Source organism: Coregonus lavaretus (genome assembly GCF_964263955.1).
Source record: "Coregonus lavaretus genome assembly, chromosome: 15".
Taxonomy (NCBI): Eukaryota; Metazoa; Chordata; class Actinopteri; order Salmoniformes; family Salmonidae; genus Coregonus; species Coregonus lavaretus.
Window position 1 is genome coordinate 9,467,066 of NC_140002.1, and position 20,443 is coordinate 9,487,508.

Genomic DNA, 20,443 nt, shown 5'->3' on the forward strand with positions numbered 1-20,443 from the left:
TGAGTTTAAATGTATTTGGCTAAGGTGTTTGTAAACTTCCGACTTCAACTGTATTCTCAGTGAATTTGGTGATGTTTTTTTCCCCTGTTTAGAGAAATGTGTCATTGAAGTTGTTGGGTTTATGTTCCAGCCTACATCCTGATATTACCAGCTTCTGACCACTGATGATGCTGTTTCTTCTATTAGGTGATTATTTTTGGACCAGGTATGACATCAACCCATGCTTTGGTTTTGTTTACCTGGCCACTGTTTTAAATGCAAACAAATCAAATGTAAGGCACTCTTCTTGTCCAAATCATCTTAAAGTATCTAAAAATTGATTGTGTAACTCAATGATGTTACTTATAGATGATTTGATATGAAGTGTGAAAATGGTACCCTTGACTTGCATTGGATTTTTGCCACAAATGCTAAAAAGTTAGCATTTGAAACAGTGGCCAAGTAAACAAAACAGAAGCATGGGTTGCTTTTGACCACTTCCTTGGATTCCTCATGTCTTACTCATAGTTAGAAAAAAGTTTGCTCCAAATCGGATGTTAGGTACTATAATTATTGAATATTATATAAATCCTATAATTAAAAATGGCCAATTTGGGTGTAATCAATAAGCTTAATTTCTCAGCGATCAAAATATAATTCTACAAAATGATGTTTCCAGAATGCTTATCTTATCTGTTTCTACCTACAGACACAATTTCAGAATAATCTGAGATGGTGGGTGTCCAGTGTTGCCAACTTAGTGACTTTGTCGTTATATTTAGCGAGTTTTCAGACCCCTCTAGCGACACATTTTCAAAAAAGCGACTAGCGACAAATCTAGCGACTTTTTCTGGTGTTTTGGAGACTTTTGGAGACTCTGACGTGAAAGCACGTATCGTTCTTACTCTTCTCAACGAGCAGCAGGTGCTTTGTTACCCCCGTCCCAAAGCACTCACAGGCGGCCCAGTCCTCGCGCAGCAGTCCCTCCCAGCTGCAGTCAGAGCAGGAGATGTTCACCCCTCCACGTCCAGACTGCAAATGAATCGCGCATGCGGGAAGCTGCCACTGGCTGATCCCGCCCTGGCTTACATTCAGGGCGGGATGTAAATGTAGGGTGTTTTTTACTCACTTTTTGTCTCTCCCACAACGTTATTCCTCTCTCCTACAGGTCCATCACAATTACATGCACATGGCCAATTATGCAAATTATACGATGACGCCATTTAGAGACTTCTAGCGACTTTTAGGACAGCCAATAGCTACTTTCCTTACTGAGGAGTTGGCAACACTGTGGGTGTCATCGCTTGTTAAAATGACATAGAACGACCCTGCCTTCCTTATCAGATCAGCAGCTCAATTATTCAAAGTGTCTCCTGTCCTGCAACACAAAATACATCTTCCATTCTGTGGCCCCGTGCCGGACTGAACAGCTTTGTCAATACCTTCACTGGCTTGTTTACTCTGGCATTTTTCAAACGCTGCCAGGAAAAGGCAATGTAACAACAGAGTGCAATGCTGCCGTAGATCTGCGGCGACAGGCGCTTGAATCATAGAGGCAATAGTATAGGAAAAATTATGTTGACGTTTCCGCAAATTGCTTCGGCATTGGAGGAATGAGTATTGAAATGATTGCGCGAGTCAAAATCAAGACACAAAATCAAACTGGCTGTGTACCTGCACGGCGTGCAATCACATGTAATGCACAGATGTACTCTGAAGTAGACATAAGCACCCACACATTAACATACAATGCACATCCAAAGCAATCCTGCCACCTCTATACACCTCTCTGAGTGGGTTTTTGGCAGCTCCTATAGCCCTCTGAGAATACAACAGCACTTTTGCTTGATTTACAATAACCGCTAGAGATCGACAAACAGTGGTAAATGTGTGTGTAACTGTAACGAGAGCTCGAATAATTTAGAGAGAAGATAAACTAGAAAAATAAGCCAAATTGTAAGCATAACCTTCCTTTCTGCGCCGTTTCCCCTTCTGCCCTAACCATCGTTTTTGTGAAATGGATATCGATGGATTGACCAGCCCAGTCTAGGTGTAGATCCCTATTGATCGTTGGAGAGCGATTCCGGGTTCTATTCTCTCTCTGCGGACCTGGAGTTGATGAGTCAGTTATGGTGAGGCCATTCTGTGCCATGTGGGACGCAGCCTGTGTCGGGCAGCTCAAGAGGGGGAGAGGGAGTGGGGATCTCTGGTGATTGTTTCCTGTGTATTAGGCATCAGGTTGGAGTCCATTAATCAGTCAGCAATCAGAGAAAAAATGCATTTGGAGCAGTGCAGTGTGCTATTGGGAGCAGTGTGGAACTCTCTGCTCAGCGCTGTACTACACTTCCATTACGCTATTTTCATTCGCTGTTTACTTATTTATGCTCTGGTCCGTCGCTGTGTTCCCATATATGCATGTGATAAAGAACAGTATACAAGAGAGCGAGAGAGAGAGATGTAGTGCACGGGTGTTTCTCATGGTGCTATGGGGTCAATTCCATTTCAGTGCAGTCGATTCAGGGAACAAATAGAAATTCTCAATTCAAAAATGAAGAAGGGCCAGTAGTTTTCAATTCACTTCCTCAATCAACAGTTAAAAATGTTAATAGACATCAAATCCTGGTTTGTATGTATGTGTGTGGACTGATCAGGTCAGGTCAGCATTTTATTTGGCTGTCTCTATCTATGCATTGGTGTCACAGATTGAGAGTAATGTCAGGGTGCTGTCCAAGGTGCTGATAGGGTACTGTCCAAGGTACAACCTTTGTCCAAGGTGCTGAATGGGTAATGTCAAAGGTACAGTTGTTGTACAAGGTCCTGAAAGGGTCCTGTCCAAGGTACATATTCTGTCCAAGGTGCTGAAAGGGCACTGTCCGGGTTCAGGTGTTTTCCAAGGTGCTGAAAGGGTGCTGTCCAAGGTGCTGAAAGGGTACTGTCCAAGGTACAGGCTATTCACCAAGTGTCTCTATCTGGCTGTGTATCTCTCTGCGCATTGGTGTCATAGATTGACAGTAATGTGAGAGTGCTGCCCAAGGTTCTGTAAGCACATATTGCCTGCGTAACAAACCACAAACCTAAATTAAAAACAAAAAATCTATGTTTTAAGTGAGAATAGGCATTGGTCTGAGGCGGAAAAATAATGGAAATTCAGGAGCACCACATTGCCTATTCCACTCATGCTCTACCAAGGTTTTCCAGCACACAGCATTAACTTACTACAGTAGCTATGTTGGTATTGTACTTCAAACTATGTGTAGGCAGGTTGCATCTATAATATGTAAATCAAGGACAACAACAAAAAATTACTACAGAGCATACTGACAGGCGGCTTTGAATAGCATGACAATTCTTTGAAATATACATATTCCACATGGCACATTTCTGAAGTACCATGTACGTCATTAACTGCCATGTTGTCAATTCTGAAGGCAGTATCGGGCTGTGGCGCCATATCTTGCCAGTTGCCAAAACATCTAGAAGCAGTGTATTTTCTTTCATACGTTCGCTCAAGTATAGTGAGGCCATTGCAATCACTGCAGTCTCCATAGGTTAATGCAGACACTGCCACAGTAGAGTGGTGAGTGGGTCTTTGATCTGAAAGATCAAGCCGAGGTCACCACCACGTATCGGGGGCTGTCCTTGAAGATGAATGAAGCATAAACAAGCGCAATCACAAGCCATTGGAAAAGTCAATAAGACTTCCCTGTGTTGCTAGGATGAGGTGAAACTGTGGTCATCCAAAGCCATAGGCTGTAGCTAGAAGAGTGAGAGGGTGTTGCGTCATATTGCGCTCAACGGTGCCAGATTGTGACTCTTGAGGTCATCTCCTAGAATCCCCAGGGGATAAACCACCAGTCTATCTTGGATAATGATTGGCTCTGGCTCTCTGATGGTCAACTGCGCAACTCTACAGGTGAACATCTTCCCACGTGGCTTCCTTACTCAAACCGTTTAAGTCCCTCTGACTCATCATAGGAAAAAGGTATTGTCATTACTTTCCACTTGACAGTGTGCCATGTAAAATTGTAAATTTGCTGCTAGTTCGTAGTATAGTGAGAAAAGTTCCTAGAGGCGGCATATGCCAGACATGACATTGCTATTTAATTGCTCTTTCAGAGTTGCGTTCGAGGGCATCACCACCCCTCCCGTTCGAGAGTACAGGGGGACTGTGATCTCCGCGTGACTGTCAGCAGTGGTAATCGTCGAGTGGCAGAATCACAGGAGAGTTGAGTATGGAGAACGTTGGTGGGGGTGGAGAGGGGTTGAGAGAGAGGTGCTGCTCAGTGTTCACCACTGCCCCTACCGTAGAGGGAACAAGTGCCACTGCTAGAAGCTCCAAGATAGAAGGATTTATATGAAGATGTATAAGGAGAGGTGGAGGAGTGTAGAACGGCTGTATGATCAACACACTTAACCTCTAATACCAACAGTCACTTGTGTTCTATTAATAGGCTTCAAATAGATACGAGACGTCCTGTGAAAAGGAGCTATTACAGGTAAATGTATGACATTCTGTAATACTGATGCTATTGCATGTTTGAGGGGATAACCTTAGCCTTTCATAAGATAACATAATGTATAACTCTATATAACTCATTATGTTTAATCTGTCTCTCTCTGTCATTGCATGAATGCCCTTTAGTTTTTCCCACTGAACACGACCCTGGATTTGGTATTTTGGTATTTTATTAGGATCCCCATTAGCTGTTAAAAAAGCAGCAGCTACTCTTCCTGGGGTCCACACAAAACATGAAACATTACATAATACAAAACATAGACAAGAACAGAACTACATATTTGTTTCTATTAAGGAACACGTAGCCTACATATCAATAAACACAAACTATCTAGGTCAAATTGGGGTCCTTTGCCAACTGCTGCAACCAGTGTGTCACTAAGCAGTGCACAGGATCCAGCAGCTGTTAGTATGACTGTACAACTCCCTAATTTAGGAGAGCCATACCACCACCAAGGGACACAACCCTCTTATTGCCCTCTTCACTGTTTGAAGAGAGAACATCTCCAATAGAACCTTATATCTGTTTGTTCTCCAAGTTTGACACATTTGATTCCCAAGCTGTCTTTTAAAAAGGTGTGCTTATTATTGTACGTGTAATTATTTCCTTGTATTTTATTGCATTAATTTTCAATCATCCACTAATCTCACTCAAACCTCTCTCAGTTAGTAGTGTTAATTGTTTGAATGTTGATAGTGATTGCACACTGGGCACAAACTTGTTGAATGAACGTTATTTCAACGTTGATTGTGACATAGAATCTATGTGGAAAATACGTTGGATTTGGAAAAAAAACATACATGTAAAATGTTGTTTTGAGGGTACATTTTAACCACAGGATTATGTTATCATGGTAACCAATTTTCAACATAGGCAAAACTTGTTTAAAATACACTACCAGTGAAATGTTTTAGAACACCTACTCATTCAAGAGTTTTTCTTTATTTTTACTATTTTCTACATTGTAGAATAATAGTGAAGACATCAAAACTATGAAATAAGACATATGGAATCATGTAGTAACCATAAAAGTGTTAAACAAATCCAAATATATTTTATATTTGAGATTCTTCAAATAGCCACCCTTTGCCTTGATGACAGCTTTGGACACTATTGGCATTCTCTCAACCAGCTTCATGAGGTAGTCACCTGGAATGCATTTGAATTAACAGGTGTGCCTTCTTAAAAGTTAGTTTGTGGAATTTCGATCCTTCTTAATGCGTTTGAGCCAATCAGTTGTGTTGTGACAAGGTAGGGGGGGTATACAGAAGATAGCCCTATTTGGTAAAAGACCAAGTCCATATTATGGCAAGAACAGCTCAAATAAGCAAAGAGGAAGTCCATCATTACCTTAAGATATGAAGGTCAGTCAATACGGAAAATCTTCAAATAACCACCCTTTGCCTTGATGACAGCTTTGCACACTCTTGGCATTCTCTCAACCAGCTTCACCTGGAATGCTTTTCCAACAGTCTTGAAGGACTTCCCACATATGCTGAGCACTTGTTGGCTGCTTTTCCTTCACTCTGCGGTCCGACTCATCCAATTGGGTTGAGGTCAGGGGATTGTGGAGGCCAGGTCATCTGATGCAGCACTCCATCACTCTCCTTCTTGGTCAAATAGCCCTTACACAGCCTGGAGGTGTGTTGGGTAATTGTCCTGTTCAAAAACAAATGATAGTCCCACTAAGCCCAAATCAGATGGGATGGCGTATCGCTGTAGAATGCTTTGGTAGCCATGCTGGTTAAGTGACACAGACAGTGTCACCAGCAAAGCATCCCCACACCATAACAACTCCTCCTCCGTGCTTTAGGGTGGGAACCATACATGCAGAGATCATCCATTCACCAAACCACGTCTCACAAAGACACGACGGTTGGAACCAAAAATCTCCAATTTGGACTCATCAGACCAAAGGACACATTTCCACCTGTCTAATGTCCATTGCTCGTGTTTCTTGGCCCAAGCAAGTCTCTTCTTCTTATTGGTGTCCTTTAGTAGTGGTTTCTTTGCAGCAATTCGACCATGAAGGCCTGATTCACACAGTCTCTTCTGAACAGTTGATGTTGAGATGTTACTTGAACTCTGAATCATTTATTTGGGCTGCAATTTCTGAGGCTGGTAACTCTAATGAACTTATCCTCTGCAGCAGAGGTAACTCTGGGTCTTCCTTTCCTGTGGCGGTCGTCATGAGAGCCAGTTTCATCATAGCGCTTGATGGTTTTTGCGACTGCACTTGAAGAAACTTTCGAAGTTCTTGAAATGTTCCGTATTGACTGACCTTCATGTCTTAAAGTAATGATGGACTGTCATTTCTCTTTGCTTATTTGAGCTGTTTTTGCCATAATATGGACTTGGTCTTTTACCAAATAGGGCGATCTTCTGTGTACCCCCCCCTACCTTGTCACAACACAACTGATTGGCTCAAACGCATTAAGAAGGAACCAAATTCCACAAACTAACTTTTAAGACGGCACACCTGTTAATTGAAATGCATTCCAGGTGACTACCTCATGAAGTTGGTTGAGAGAATGCCAATAGTGTCCAAAGCTGTCATCAAGGCAAAGGGTGGCTATTTGAAGAATCTCAAATATAAAATATATTTGGAACACCTTTTTGGTTACTACATGATTTCATATGTGTTATTTCATAGTTTCGATATCTTCACTATTATTCTACAATGTAGAAAATAGTAAAAATAAAGAAAAACCCTTGAATGAGTAGATGTTCTAAAACTTTTGACCGGTAGTGTAATTTGTTGAATTTGTACCTTTGAAACCACGTCAAATCTTCAACGTTATATCCACTGTCTAAAAAACATCTACAATAGGCTGAGCAGCAGTTAAAGCTATCTTACAAACCAATGGAACAGTATTTAGTCAACCTTAAAATGAGTAACACATCCATGGCCACATTTTGAGGTTACTGTAACTATAAATGTATACTTGTGTAATCATATAAAGTGTGCATATTCAAGATGGCATGCAAAGGTCGCAGGTCTGTGGAGATCTTCACAATTGCTATAATAATCTGTGCAGAATCTTCAACAGCATTGATCAGTTGCACTATGTACTGTAATCTCAACCGCAATCCAGGTCAAGCACAGTGAGAACACATGAAGTTGTTGATACAAAATATCTGACATTTTATTGCCATTTGAACTGCTTTTAAAAGGTTGAAAGCGCAGTGATAACACATTCACATGACAACTAAACCAAAAATCAGACATAATAGTTGTGCTTTTAGATGGTTGAAAGCATAGTGATAACACATTGGATATTCAACAAACTTCTGGCTGTCTTTTTGAGTGGGTGAATAAAAGTTGACATCTCACTGATCAACGGCTCAACCAAATGTTACCCGTCTTCTGCCTTTCACAGGTGAAATTGATTGGAGCCTAATGAACATCCTTGAATCGATGTGCCTCAAATCAAAGCGCATTTTAATTGTCACGTTTCGTAAACAATAGGTGTAGACTAACAGCGAAATGCTTACTTTTTTTTTTTTTTTTTTTTTTTTTTTGGGGGGGGTAGATCAGCTAATATTGCAGATAGATTGTAACTTCCATCAATGTAATTGTCTGCATCACTTCCAATCCCCCATGTTGTATATATGTGTATATATACATATGCACATATATACATATACATATATATATATATACATACATACACATATACATATACATATACACACATATAGCCTCCCGAATGGCGCAGTGGTCTAAGGCACTGCATCGCAGTGCTAGCTGTGCCACTAGAGATCCTGGTTCGAATCCAGGCTCTGTCGTAGCCGGCCGCGACCGGGAGACCCATGGGGCGGCGCATAATTGGCCCTGCGTCGTCCAGGGTAGGGGAGGGAATGGCCAGCAGGGATGTAGCTCAGTCGGTAGAGCATGGCGTTTGCAACGCCAGGGTTGTGGGTTCAATTCCCACAGGGGGGCCAGTATGAATTTTTTTAAATAATGTATGCACTCACTAACTGTAAGTCGCTCTGGATAAGAGCGTCTGCTAAATGACTTAAACGTAAATACACACACACACGTACATACATACATACATGTCCTTTAAAAATATATATATATTCCCCTTTATTACTTTCCAACCCCGCCACCCTTTCCCCACTTGGAGTAAACTAATGAACAACAACGCCAAGGCCTCTACTTCCAGCCCATACCCACTATCTACATTTTATGGACACAGTCAATTTTACAATAATTACATTTTGTTTGTTCTTTCTCCTGAACTTCTTCTACTCTCAACCTCTCCGATCATTTTCATGATGTCCATCCGGTTAGCTTCTATATGCCATATCTTTCTAACTGTGCTCCTTCACAAAAGCTCCCAACCTACAACCCATACACCTATTATGGACACAGCGTGCCTACATTATTAGTTATCTTGTTATTGTTTGTTGTTAGTTGTTATTAGTCCCATCCTTCAATTCCATTCAACACCTCCCATCTATCTTTTAACACCATCCATATAGGATTTCTATTTGCCATATATATTTCAACTGTACTGTGATGTCTTACAAAAGTTCTGAACCTTTCTATTCTCATTGCTTCTACAGATTGTGAATTGAAAATAAACATTTTTGCTAATAGTATTATTATGTTATTGATCGATTGACTATGACTTTTCAGATCACCCAGTAGTGCTATCTGCAGGGTTAGCTCCAGGTAAATATTGCAATCCTTTAGCCATTCCTGGACCTGTGTCCAAAAACAAGCTACAAATGGACAGTACCAAAACAAATGATCTAATGATTCTGTCTCTTCGCAGCAAAATCTGCAGAGCTGGGAAGATTGTATCCCCCATATAAATAACATTCTATTGGTAGCAAGAATTTTATACAATAATTTAAATTGAAAGATTCTAAGTTTTGAATCCGGTGTCGTTTTGCGTAAACACTATGCCATGGGATCGGTACGTCAAAAATCTCTTCCCAACTATTTTGCAATCTATATGGGACGGCTGTCAATCCTTTGGTCCTTAAATGAAACTGATATACTTTTTTATTTATCACTGTTTTCCTTAACCAATTATGTTCTTTAATGCAAGGCCGACAGACAAGTTCCTTACTTTCTCCTCCTTCCACATTCCTCTTCCATTTTTGCGGTAAGGCTGCAATTATTTGGTTGTAATTTTGGGTAGAGCAGACATGTCTATATGTTTTTTGTTAGCTGCATGTGCGACATAACTCCACCAGTCCTACCGATGATATCATTTACAAAGATTATACCTATTTTAAACATTTTGTCAAAAAAAAGGTTTTGTGTCAATTATTATATTTGAGTTTAACCACATTGCATTATTTGTTCTGTCGTTTCTGGAGGATTAAATTGAAATTTCAACCAACTTTCTATGGCTTGTTTTAGAAATAGTGATATCTGGGAGATTATTTCCTTTTCAAATAACTGAAAATGAGTGGTTGTAATCTGAATAAAGGGAAAAAGGCCATTCTTGAACATTGGGTGAGACAATCTTACTAATTTGCTAGAGAACCATTTCGGATTTAAGTATAACTTTTGTATGACTGAAGCTTTTAGTGATAGGTCTAATGCTTTAACATTTAATAATTTCTGTCCTCCGAATTCATATTCATTATATAAATAGGCCCGTTTAATTTTGTCTGGTTTGCCGTTCCAAAATTCTCATATAATTTAAACAACAGTTCGCTAGGCGTAGGCAAGACCATAAGCAAATAGGTAAACTGGGATAATACTAAAGAGTTAATCAAGGTGATTTTTCCACAAATTGACAGGCACCCACCTTTCCATGGTAGCAAGATCTTATCTATTTTTGCTAACTTTCTATTATAATTTATTGAAGTGAGATCATTTATTTCCTTTGGGATATGTATTCCGAGTATATCCACATCACCATCAGACCATTTTATTGGTAAACTACATGGCAATGTAATTATTTTTAATTTTTTATTGATCCAATACGTAATATAGTACATTTGTCATAATTGGGTTGTAATCCAGAGAGGTTAGAAAATGGATCTAGATCCTCTATGAGGCTGTGGAGTGATTCTAGTTGTGGATTTAAAAGAAAACATGAATCATCAGCGTACAATGACACCTTTGTTTTTAAGCCCTGGATTTCTAATCCCCTGATATTATTGTTGGATCTGATTTTAATAGCTAACATCTCGATGGCCACAATAAATAGATATGCCGATAGTGGACAACCTTGTTTCACTCCTCTTGACAGTTTAAAACTTTCTGAGAAATAGCCATTATTTACTATTTTACACCTAGGGTTAGTATACATGATTTTGACCCATTTTATAAGAGATTCACCAAAATTGAAATGCTCCAGGCATTTACAGTGGGGAAAAAAAGTATTTAGTCAGCCACCAATTGTGCAAGTTCTCCCACTTAAAAAGATGAGAGAGGCCTGTAATTTTCATCATAGGTACACGTCAACTATGACAAACAAAATGAGAAAAGAAAATCCTGAAAATCACATTGAAGGATTTTTAATGAATTTATTAGCAAATTATGGTGGAAAATAAGTATTTGGTCACCTACAAACAAGCAAGATTTCTGGTTCTCACAGACCTGTAACTTCTTCTTTAAGAGGCTCCTCTGTCCACCACTCGTTACCTGTATTAATGGCACCTGTTTGAACTTGTTATCAGTATAAAAGACACCTGTCCACAACCTCAAACAGTCACACTCCAAACTCCACTATGGCCAAGACCAAAGAGCTGTCAAAGGACACCAGAAACAAAATTGTAGACCTGCACCAGGCTGGGAAGACTGAATCTGCAATAGGTAAGCAGCTTGGTTTGAAGAAATCAACTGTGGGAGCAATTATTAGGAAATGGAAGACATACAAGACCACTGATAATCTCCCTCGATCTGGGGCTCCACGCAAGATCTCACCCCGTGGGGTCAAAATGATTACAAGAACGGTGAGCAAAAATCCCAGAACCACCTAGTGAATGACCTGCAGAGAGCTGGGACCAAAGTAACAAAGCCTACCATACGCCGCCAGGGACTCAAATCCTGCAGTGCCAGACGTGTCCCCCTGCTTAAGCCAGTACATGTCCAGGCCCGTCTGAAGTTTGCTAAAGTGCATTTGGATGATCCAGAAGACGATTGGGAGAATGACATATGGTCAGATGAAACCTAAATAGAACTTTTTGGTAAAAACTCAACTCGTCGTGTTTGGAGGAGAAAGAATGCTGAGTTGCATCCAAAGAACACCATACCTACTGTGAAGCATGGGGGTGGAAACATCATGCTTTGGGGCTGTTTTTCTGCAAAGGGACCAGGACGACTGATCCATGTAAAGGAAATAATTAATGGGGCCATGTATCGTGAGATTTTGAGTGAAAACCTCCTTCCATCAGCAAGGGCATTGAAGATGAAACGTGGCTGGGTCTTTCAGCATGACAATGATCCCAAACACACCGCCCGGGCAACGAAGGAGTGGCTTCGTAAGAAGCATTTCAAGGTCCTGGAGTGGCCTAGCCAGTCTCCAGATCTCAACCCCATAGAAAATCTTTGGAGGGAGTTGAAAGTCCGTGTTGCCCAGCGACAGCCCCAAAACATCACTGCTCTAGAGGAGATCTGCATGGAGGAATGGGCCAAAATACCAGCAACAGTGTGTGAAAACCTTGTGAAGACTTACAGAAAACGTTTGACCTGTGTCATTGCCAACAAAGGGTATATAACAAAGTATTGAGAAACTTTTGTTATTGACCAAATACTTATTTTCCACCATAATTTGCAAATAAATTCATTAAAAATCCTTCAATGTGATTTTCAGGATATTTTTTCTCATTTTGTCTGTCATAGTTGACGTGTACCTATGATGAAAATTACAGGCCTCTCTCATCATTTTAAATGGGAGAACTTGCACAATTGGTGGCTGACTAAATACTTTTTTTCCCCACTGAATATATAAACCCCAGTCGTACTTTATCAAATGCCTTTTCGAAGTCTGCTATGAATAGCAGGCCTGGTTTCTCAGATTTTCCATAATGTTCTATTGTTTCCAATACTTGCCTTATATAATCTCCAATGTATCTTCCATGTAAAAAACCTGTCTGAACACTGAAGTGTAAGGGGCCTCCAATTTTTTTAATGGACTGGATCTTAATATTTTCCACTTGTATCCTGTTTCAGTACTAATGAGATCTTCTTCTTGAGTGTCATATAATCTACCATTTACATAGGAGTGTTTAAAACATGCTAATAACGGTTCTCTTAGTATATCAACAAAGGTTACTTATGGGCCCTTCCCAACAATGCAGAATAATAAAAAAATATATATATAATAATAATAATAATAATAATACAATAAAAAAGTAACAGGAGGAATAAATCCACAATGAGCAATGATAGCTTGGCTATATACAGGGAGTACCAGTACTGAGTCAATGTGCAGGGGTACGAGGTCATTGAGGTACAGTGGGGAAAAAAAAGTATTTAGTCAGCCACCAATTGTGCAAGTTCTCCCACTTAAAAAGATGAGAGAGGCCTGTAATTTTCATCATAGGTACACGTCAACTATGACAGACAAATTGAGAAAGAAAATCCAGAAAATCACATTGTAGGATTTTTTATGAATTTATTTGCAAATTATGGTGTAAAATAAGTATTTGGTCAATAACAAAAGTTTCTCAATACTTTGTTATATACCCTTTGTTGGCAATGACACAGGTCAAACGTTTTCTGTAAGTCTTCACAAGGTTTTCACACACTGTTGCTGGTATTTTGGCCCATTCCTCCATGCAGATCTCCTCTAGAGCAGTGATGTTTTGGGGCTGTCGCTGGGCAACACGGACTTTCAACTCCCTCCAAAGATTTTCTATGGGGTTGAGATCTGGAGACTGGCTAGGCCACTCCAGGACCTTGAAATGCTTCTTACGAAGCCACTCCTTCGTTGCCCGGGCGGTGTGTTTGGGATCATTGTCATGCTGAAAGACCCAGCCACGTTTCATCTTCAATGCCCTTGCTGATGGAAGGAGGTTTTCACTCAAAATCTCACGATACATGGCCCCATTCATTCTTTCCTTTACACGGATCAGTCGTCCTGGTCCCTTTGCAGAAAAACAGCCCCAAAGCATGATGTTTCCACCCCCATGCTTCACAGTAGGTATGGTGTTCTTTGGATGCAACTCAGCATTCTTTGTCCTCCAAACACGACGAGTTCAGTTTTTACCAAAAAGTTATATTTTGGTTTCATCTGACCATATGACATTCTCCCAATCCTCTTCTGGATCATCCAAATGCACTCTAGCAAACTTCAGACGGGCTTGGACATGTACTGGCTTAAGCAGGGGGACACGTCTGGCACTGCAGGATTTGAGTCCCTGGCGGCGTAGTGTGTTACTGATGGTAGGCTTTGTTACTTTGGTCCCAGCTCTCTGCAGGTCATTCACTAGGTCCCCCCGTGTGGTTCTGGGATTTTTGCTCACCGTTCTTGTGATCATTTTGACCCCACGGGGTGAGATCTTGCGTGGAGCCCCAGATCAAGGGAGATTATCAGTGGCTTGTATGTCTTCCATTTCCTAATAATTGCTCCCACAGTTGATTTCTTCAAACCAAGCTGCTTACCTATTGTAGATTCAGTCTTCCCAGCCTGGTGCAGGTCTACAATTTTGTTTCTGGTGTCCTTTGACAGCTCTTTGGAGTGTGACTGACAGCTCTTTGGAGTGTGACTGTTTGAGGTTGTGGACAGGTGTCTTTTATACTGATAACAAGTTCAAACAGGTGCCATTAATACAGGTAACGAGTGGAGGACAGAGGAGCCTCTTAAAGAAGAAGTTACAGGTCTGTGAGAGCCAGAAATCTTGCTTGTTTGTAGGTGACCAAATACTTATTTCCCACCATAATTTGCAAATAAATCCATAAAAAATCCTACAATGTGATTTTCTGGAATTTTTTTCCCTCAATTTGTCTGTCATAGTTGACGTGTACCTATGATGAAAATTACAGGCCTCTCTCATCTTTTTAAGTGGGAGAACTTGCACAATTGGTGGCTGACTAAATACTTTTTTCCCCCACTGTAGATATGTACATATAGGTAGGGGTAAAGTGACTAGGCAACAGGATAGATAATAAGCAGTAGCAGCAGCGTATGTGATGAGTGTGGAAGTGTGGAAGTGTGTATGTGTACGTGTTATGTGTGAGTGAGTGTGTGTGTGTGTGTGTGTGTGTGTGTGTGTGTGTGTGTGTGTGTGTGTGTGTGTGTGTGTGTGTGTGTGTGTGTGTGTGTGTGTGAGTGAGTGAGTGTGTGTGTGTGTGTGTGTGTGTGTGTGTGTGTGTGTGTGTGTGTGTGTGTATGTGTTGGAGTGTCAGTGTAAGTATGTGTGAGTGTGTGTGTAGAGTCCAGTGTGTGTGCATAGAGTCAAAAAGAGTTAGTGCAAAAAGGGTCAATGTAGATAGTCCGGGTAGCTATTCTGTTAACTATTGAGCAGTCTTATGGCTAGGGGGTCGAAGCTGTTCAGGAGCCTTTTGGTCCCAGACTTAGCGCTCCGGTACCGCTTGCCGTGTGGTAGCAGAGAGAACTGACCTGCGAGTCTGACCTGCGTGGCTGGAGTCTTTGACAGTTTTTAGGGCCTTCTTCTGACACCACCTGCTATAGAGGTCCAGGACGGCAGGGAGTTCGGCCCCAGTGATGTACTGGGCTGTACGCATTACCTTCTGTAGCGCCTTATGGTCAGATCCCGAGCAGTTTACATACCAAACGGTGATGCAACCAGTCAAGATGCTCTCAATGGTGCAGCTGTAAAACCTTTTGAGGATCTAAGGGCCCATGCCAAATCTTTTCAGCCTCTTGAGGGGGAAGAGGCGTTGTCGTGCCCTCTTCATGACTGTGTTGCTGTATTTGGACCATGATAGGTCCTTAGTGATGTGGACACCAAGGAACTTGAAGCTCTCGACCTGTTCCACTACAGCCCTGTCGATGTGAATGGGTGTGTGCTCGGCCCTCCATTTCCTGTAGTTCACGATCATCTCCTTTGTCTTGCACACGTTGAGGGAGAGGTTGTTGTACTGGCACCACACTGCCAGGTCTCTGACCTCCTCTCTATAGACTGTCTCATTGTCGTTAGTGATCATGCCCACCACCGTCATGTCATCTGCCAACTTGATGATGGTGTTGGAGTCGTATGCGGCAACGCAGTCGTGGGTGAACAGGGAGTACAGGTGGGGACTAAGCATGCACCCCTGAGGGGCCCTGGTGTTGAGGGTCAGCGTGACAGATGTTGCCTAAAAAATCTAAATCAAATCAAATTGTATTGGTGCTAGCGGAACAGTCCTGTAGCTTAGCATCCACTTCATCGAACCACTTCCGTATTGAGCGTGTCACTGATACTTCCTGTTTGAGTTTGTAAGCAGGAATCAGGAGGATAGAGTTATGGTGGGACAGCTTTGTATGCGTCTCTGTTTTCTTTTGCTAACTGTCTATTATAATTTATTGAAGTGAGATCATTTATTTCCTTTGGGATATGTATTCCGAGTATATCCACATCACCATCAGACCATTTTATTGGTAAACTACATGGCAATGTACTTTTTTTTATTTTTTATTGATCCAATACGTAATATAGTACATTTGTCATAATTTGGTTGTAATCCAGAGAGGTTAGACATTTGATCTAGATCCTCTATGAGGCTGTGGAGTGATTGATACTTGTGTCACTGATACTTCCTGTTTGAGTTTTTTTTTCCTCTGGTTGCACATGTGACATAATGGTAGAAATTAGGTAAAACGGATTTAAGTTTTCCTGCATTAAAGTCCATGACCACTAGGAGCGCCACTTCAGGATGAGCATTTTCTTGTTTGCTTATGGCCTTATACAGTTCGTTGAGTGCGGTCTTAGTGCCAGCATCGGTTTGTGGTGGTAAATAGACGGCTATGAATAATATAGATGAGAACTCTCTTGGTAGATAGTGTGGTCTACAGCTTATTATAAGGTACTCTACCGCAGGCGAGCAATACCTCGAGACTTCTTTAATATTAGACATTGCGCACCAGCTGTTATTGACAAATAGACACACACCCCCGCCACTCGTCTAACCAGACGTAGCTTCTCTGTCCTGCCGATGCATGGAAAATCCCGCCAGCTCTATATTATCCGTGTCGTATTTCAGCCACGACTCTGTGAAACATAAGATATTACAGTTTTTAATGTCCCGTTGGTAGGATATTCTTGATCGTAGATCATCCATTTTGTTTTTCAATTATTGCACGTTGGTCAATAGAACAGATGGTAGTGGAGGTTTACTCACTCGCCTACGAATTCTCAGAAGGCAGCACGACCTCCGCCCCCTTTTTCTCTGTATTTTCTTCACGCAAATGATGGGGATTTGGGCCCGTTCCCGAGAAAGCAGTATATCCTTTGCGTCGGACTCATTAAAGAAAATATCTTTGTCCAGTTCGAGGTGAGTAATCACTGTTCTGATGTCCAGAAGTTATTTTCGTCATAAGAGACGGTAGCAGCAACATTATGTACACAATAAATTACAAATTAAGTTACAATCAATGCGAAAAAACTAACAAAATAGCACAGTTGGTTAGAAGCCCGTAAAAAACGGCAGCCATCCCCTCCGCCGCCATTTTTCCAGATATATATATTGCTACTACCTATCAATTTTTTTTAAATATCAGATCTACATAAAGTGCCTAGGGGGTAAGGGTTAGGGATTAGGGGTGGGGGTCATTCTGGACTAGGCTATGGTCTCAGCTGCAACATGTTGAGTGTAACAGCCTGGGCCAAAACATTTAGGTACAGTGCTCACTCTGCCTTTCCTCTTTCCCTCTCAGTGTTTGAAGCAGAGACAAGCCAGCTCCGGCTCTGAACAACAACTCCCTCTCGAACTGCCAGAGTAGCGATGACTGCCAGCCTATGGCAGCGATAAGAAGATCGGAGGAAGACTGCCATCTCCAGAAGGGGTGTCAGATAGCAGGCTTCACCCCCCCCTCCCCCCTCCTCTCTGTTCGACAACCACTCTGATTCTGTTGACAATAAGGGATGCAAACTACACCGCTCGATCAGTGTATCACAAGAGAGAAGCGACGGCGAGGAATACCACTTGATCCCCCAGACGACTGAGAAAAGAGATACAGCAGTTGGCGGCGAGCGTTGGGGGTTGGTTCGAGCTCACCTGCGATCGTTTAACGATCCCTTTACGCGGGCTGTGATAACCAGCCTTACTGGTTAGAAGCCTTAAAATGGCAATGCAGGTTCCAGCAGAGACTGCCAGACTAATTGACAGTATATATGTTGGTTATTAGGGGCTCAAAGTTGTCCTAGCTCTGACGGCTTGCAGTTCTGGGAAGAGATGCTTGTAGAGGAGAAGAGATATTGACCCATAGGCAGGCCTCTTGTTAGGTGTCCGAGGTCTTTCGTTTTGAAGTGTTCAATAGGGGTTTCACTGAGCACATTCTCCAATTAAAGTGCAATATTAACTGTTACTTCATCGCACCTGTACTCTATAACACTTAGTCGGAGTGCAGAGAGAGAGCGAGGAGGAGGAAATTGCTGTGTTCTGCTGCAAAATCCCCCTGTCTGCACAACAGAGTGTGGTCAATAAACCATAGCTTAGAGAATGAAGCAGCCATTTGGGAACCATAGCAAATGCCCCCCACCTCTCCAACTTACAATTTACTGAGGGGAGAAGGGGGGAAAATCCTCTGTTAGCTTCCGACACTGGCGCACACACTCATATACTCATAAAACGAAGCAATAAAGCTGACACCCTCTTGAGGTTTGATGTGCAATCCCTGAAAGAGTGCTGCTGACAGCAGTATTAAAAGCTTTATTACCGGTGTCAGATCAAATCAGTGGTGTGCCGCACACTCTGTATGTCCAGGGCGAAAGGCGGAGTATTTGTTCAGTCATACACGACTGGTTCTGTACTCCCAACCTTAACATTAGGTCCAGCAATAACATTTGGGGAATTACCATTTAGACTAGCAGAGATATATGGCTGAGCAAGTGAAATAGGTGTTCAGCGGTGAAACAGAGGAATTGGACGAATCTTGGAGAGTATATCAGGAAAAGGGGAGGGGAAGACACTTCAGGGGAGGGGGAGTGAACCGAAATGGAGAGAGTTATTTTAAAATCCGCTGTTTCTAACACTCATTTACAGTGTCACAGGTCACAGCTTGGGAATTATTGTAAAGAAAACAACATGTGTATGTACAAACACACACACACACACATATACACCAACGCAGTCACACACACATTCTCACTAACACACACAATGTATTGCATGCACCTGTGTGACAGCATTGTATACGGGTGTGGAGTCGAGAATTCATTGTTTAAATATTTGAGAAACAACTAAATTGTTAAACATACGTCTTATTGTCACACAACTATCCATGAAACTTCAAGAGTTTTTGAGATAACTAATGTTACTTCATATTCAAAGGACATTCCTGTGTCTCTCAGAGTGCAACAGCCAACATCCAGTCTGTGTTCAAGGAAAATAAAGGCTTCATCATTTTGCTTTCTGCAAGTGTTTCTCTGACACGTTGATGAACAACCAGAGCATGTTTAGATCAATGTAATGGCAGACAAGCACAAATTCAACTCCTCAAGCATGATTTCAACTCAAGCACAAGCACACCTGTTCATTCAAACTAAGATGAAATCCTAGCAAGACGTGAGATGCAGCAATATATGAAGACGGGGACATTTCACAGTTTTACAATATCGATACAAAACCACTGACGTCACTATCAATCATTGAAGCGACTTATAGCTCTCTGACATTACACCAGTCCTACAGTAGAGAATTCAAGTATCACTCAGCGCTACTGTGAAGGAGCTACAGCAAACGCACATCAAACTGCAGCCAAACTTGCTGACAGTAAAGCAGACCCTCACAGACATAGTATCAATTACAGAGCTTCCCCAATCCATACGGATTAGTCATAGCCACAGAACGTAGAGGGGGAAAGAGTGAAAGATGGAGAGAGAGAAGAGGAGAGAAGAGAGAGAAAACACTTCCATACGGATCAGTCAGAGCCACAGAAGGGAAGGAGATAGAGACAAATAAAGAGAGAAAGACAGAGAAATATATAGAGAGAAAGAGATAGCACTTTTCACTTACCAAGTCCAGCCATCCCAGAGAACAGAACCACCAAAGGGATCATCATCATTGAAGAGACGTAACGGGGGGAGATGTCTGCTCCTGTGTGCCTGCCGTCCGTCTGTGAGATGCTGCTGACGCCGAGACAAAGTTAGCAGCTTGATTCAAAGAGTGTGTGGAGTTGCGTGTCTGTCTGAGTGTGAGAGGCTGGTGCTGTAGGTCCCTCCTTCAGCTGCTGCTCTCTCAGTCAAGGCGAGAGTGTGAGAGTGTGTGTGCGTCTTCTCTCCTGCCCCTTTTTTTCTATCTATCGTCTCCTATTTGCCAGTGAATCAAGTCTTCAGTCTTCTCCGCTGCCCGTGGCACAGGTTCATTCCAGCTTTATGCACAGTTTTTTTCTCTCTCTCTCTCTCTCTCTCTCTCTCTCTCTCTCTCTCTCTCTCTCTCTCTCTCTCTCTCTCTCTCTCTCTCTCTCTCTCTCTCTCTCTCTCTCTCTCTCTCTCTCTCTCTCTCTCTCTCTCTCTCTCTCTCTCTCTCTCTCTCTCTCTCTCTCTCTCTCTCTCTCTCTGTTGCTCGCTGGTAGAACAGGCACACACAGTCAGTGGAGAGAGTGCTTAAGATATTTTGCTCCTCCCTCTCTCTGCCTGCTTGCCTGCTTCCCAGCCTTCCTCCCCGCCAGTCAGTCAGTCTAGCTCAGCCCCATTGCTGCTTTTCCTGGAGAGAAAAACTCTGGGGATGAGCAGGCTAGGAAGAAATAATGTCACGAGTCATTGGTATAGTGGCTCTACTGTATAATATAAAAAGGACACTGAAAAATCACTCTATGAGATTTGGTCTTTGTTAAGCAATAACATTTACAATAACAGTATAATTGTTA

The 20,443-nt window shown here is 41.9% G+C and overlaps 1 protein-coding gene across 1 annotated transcript in view; it reads right to left on the reverse strand.

The window, feature by feature from the left end:
* Nucleotides 1–19,639, reverse strand: part of kirrel3a (kirre like nephrin family adhesion molecule 3a) — a gene marked incomplete at both ends in the record, with an annotated part of 240,616 nt that extends 220,977 nt beyond the window's left edge. The window contains one exon of the mRNA XM_084178063.1: nt 19,591–19,639. Within this exon, the coding sequence (XP_084034189.1) occupies nt 19,591–19,639 (49 nt within the window). The remainder of the gene's footprint in view (nt 1–19,590) is intronic.
* Nucleotides 19,640–20,443: the final 804 nt, after the last annotated feature.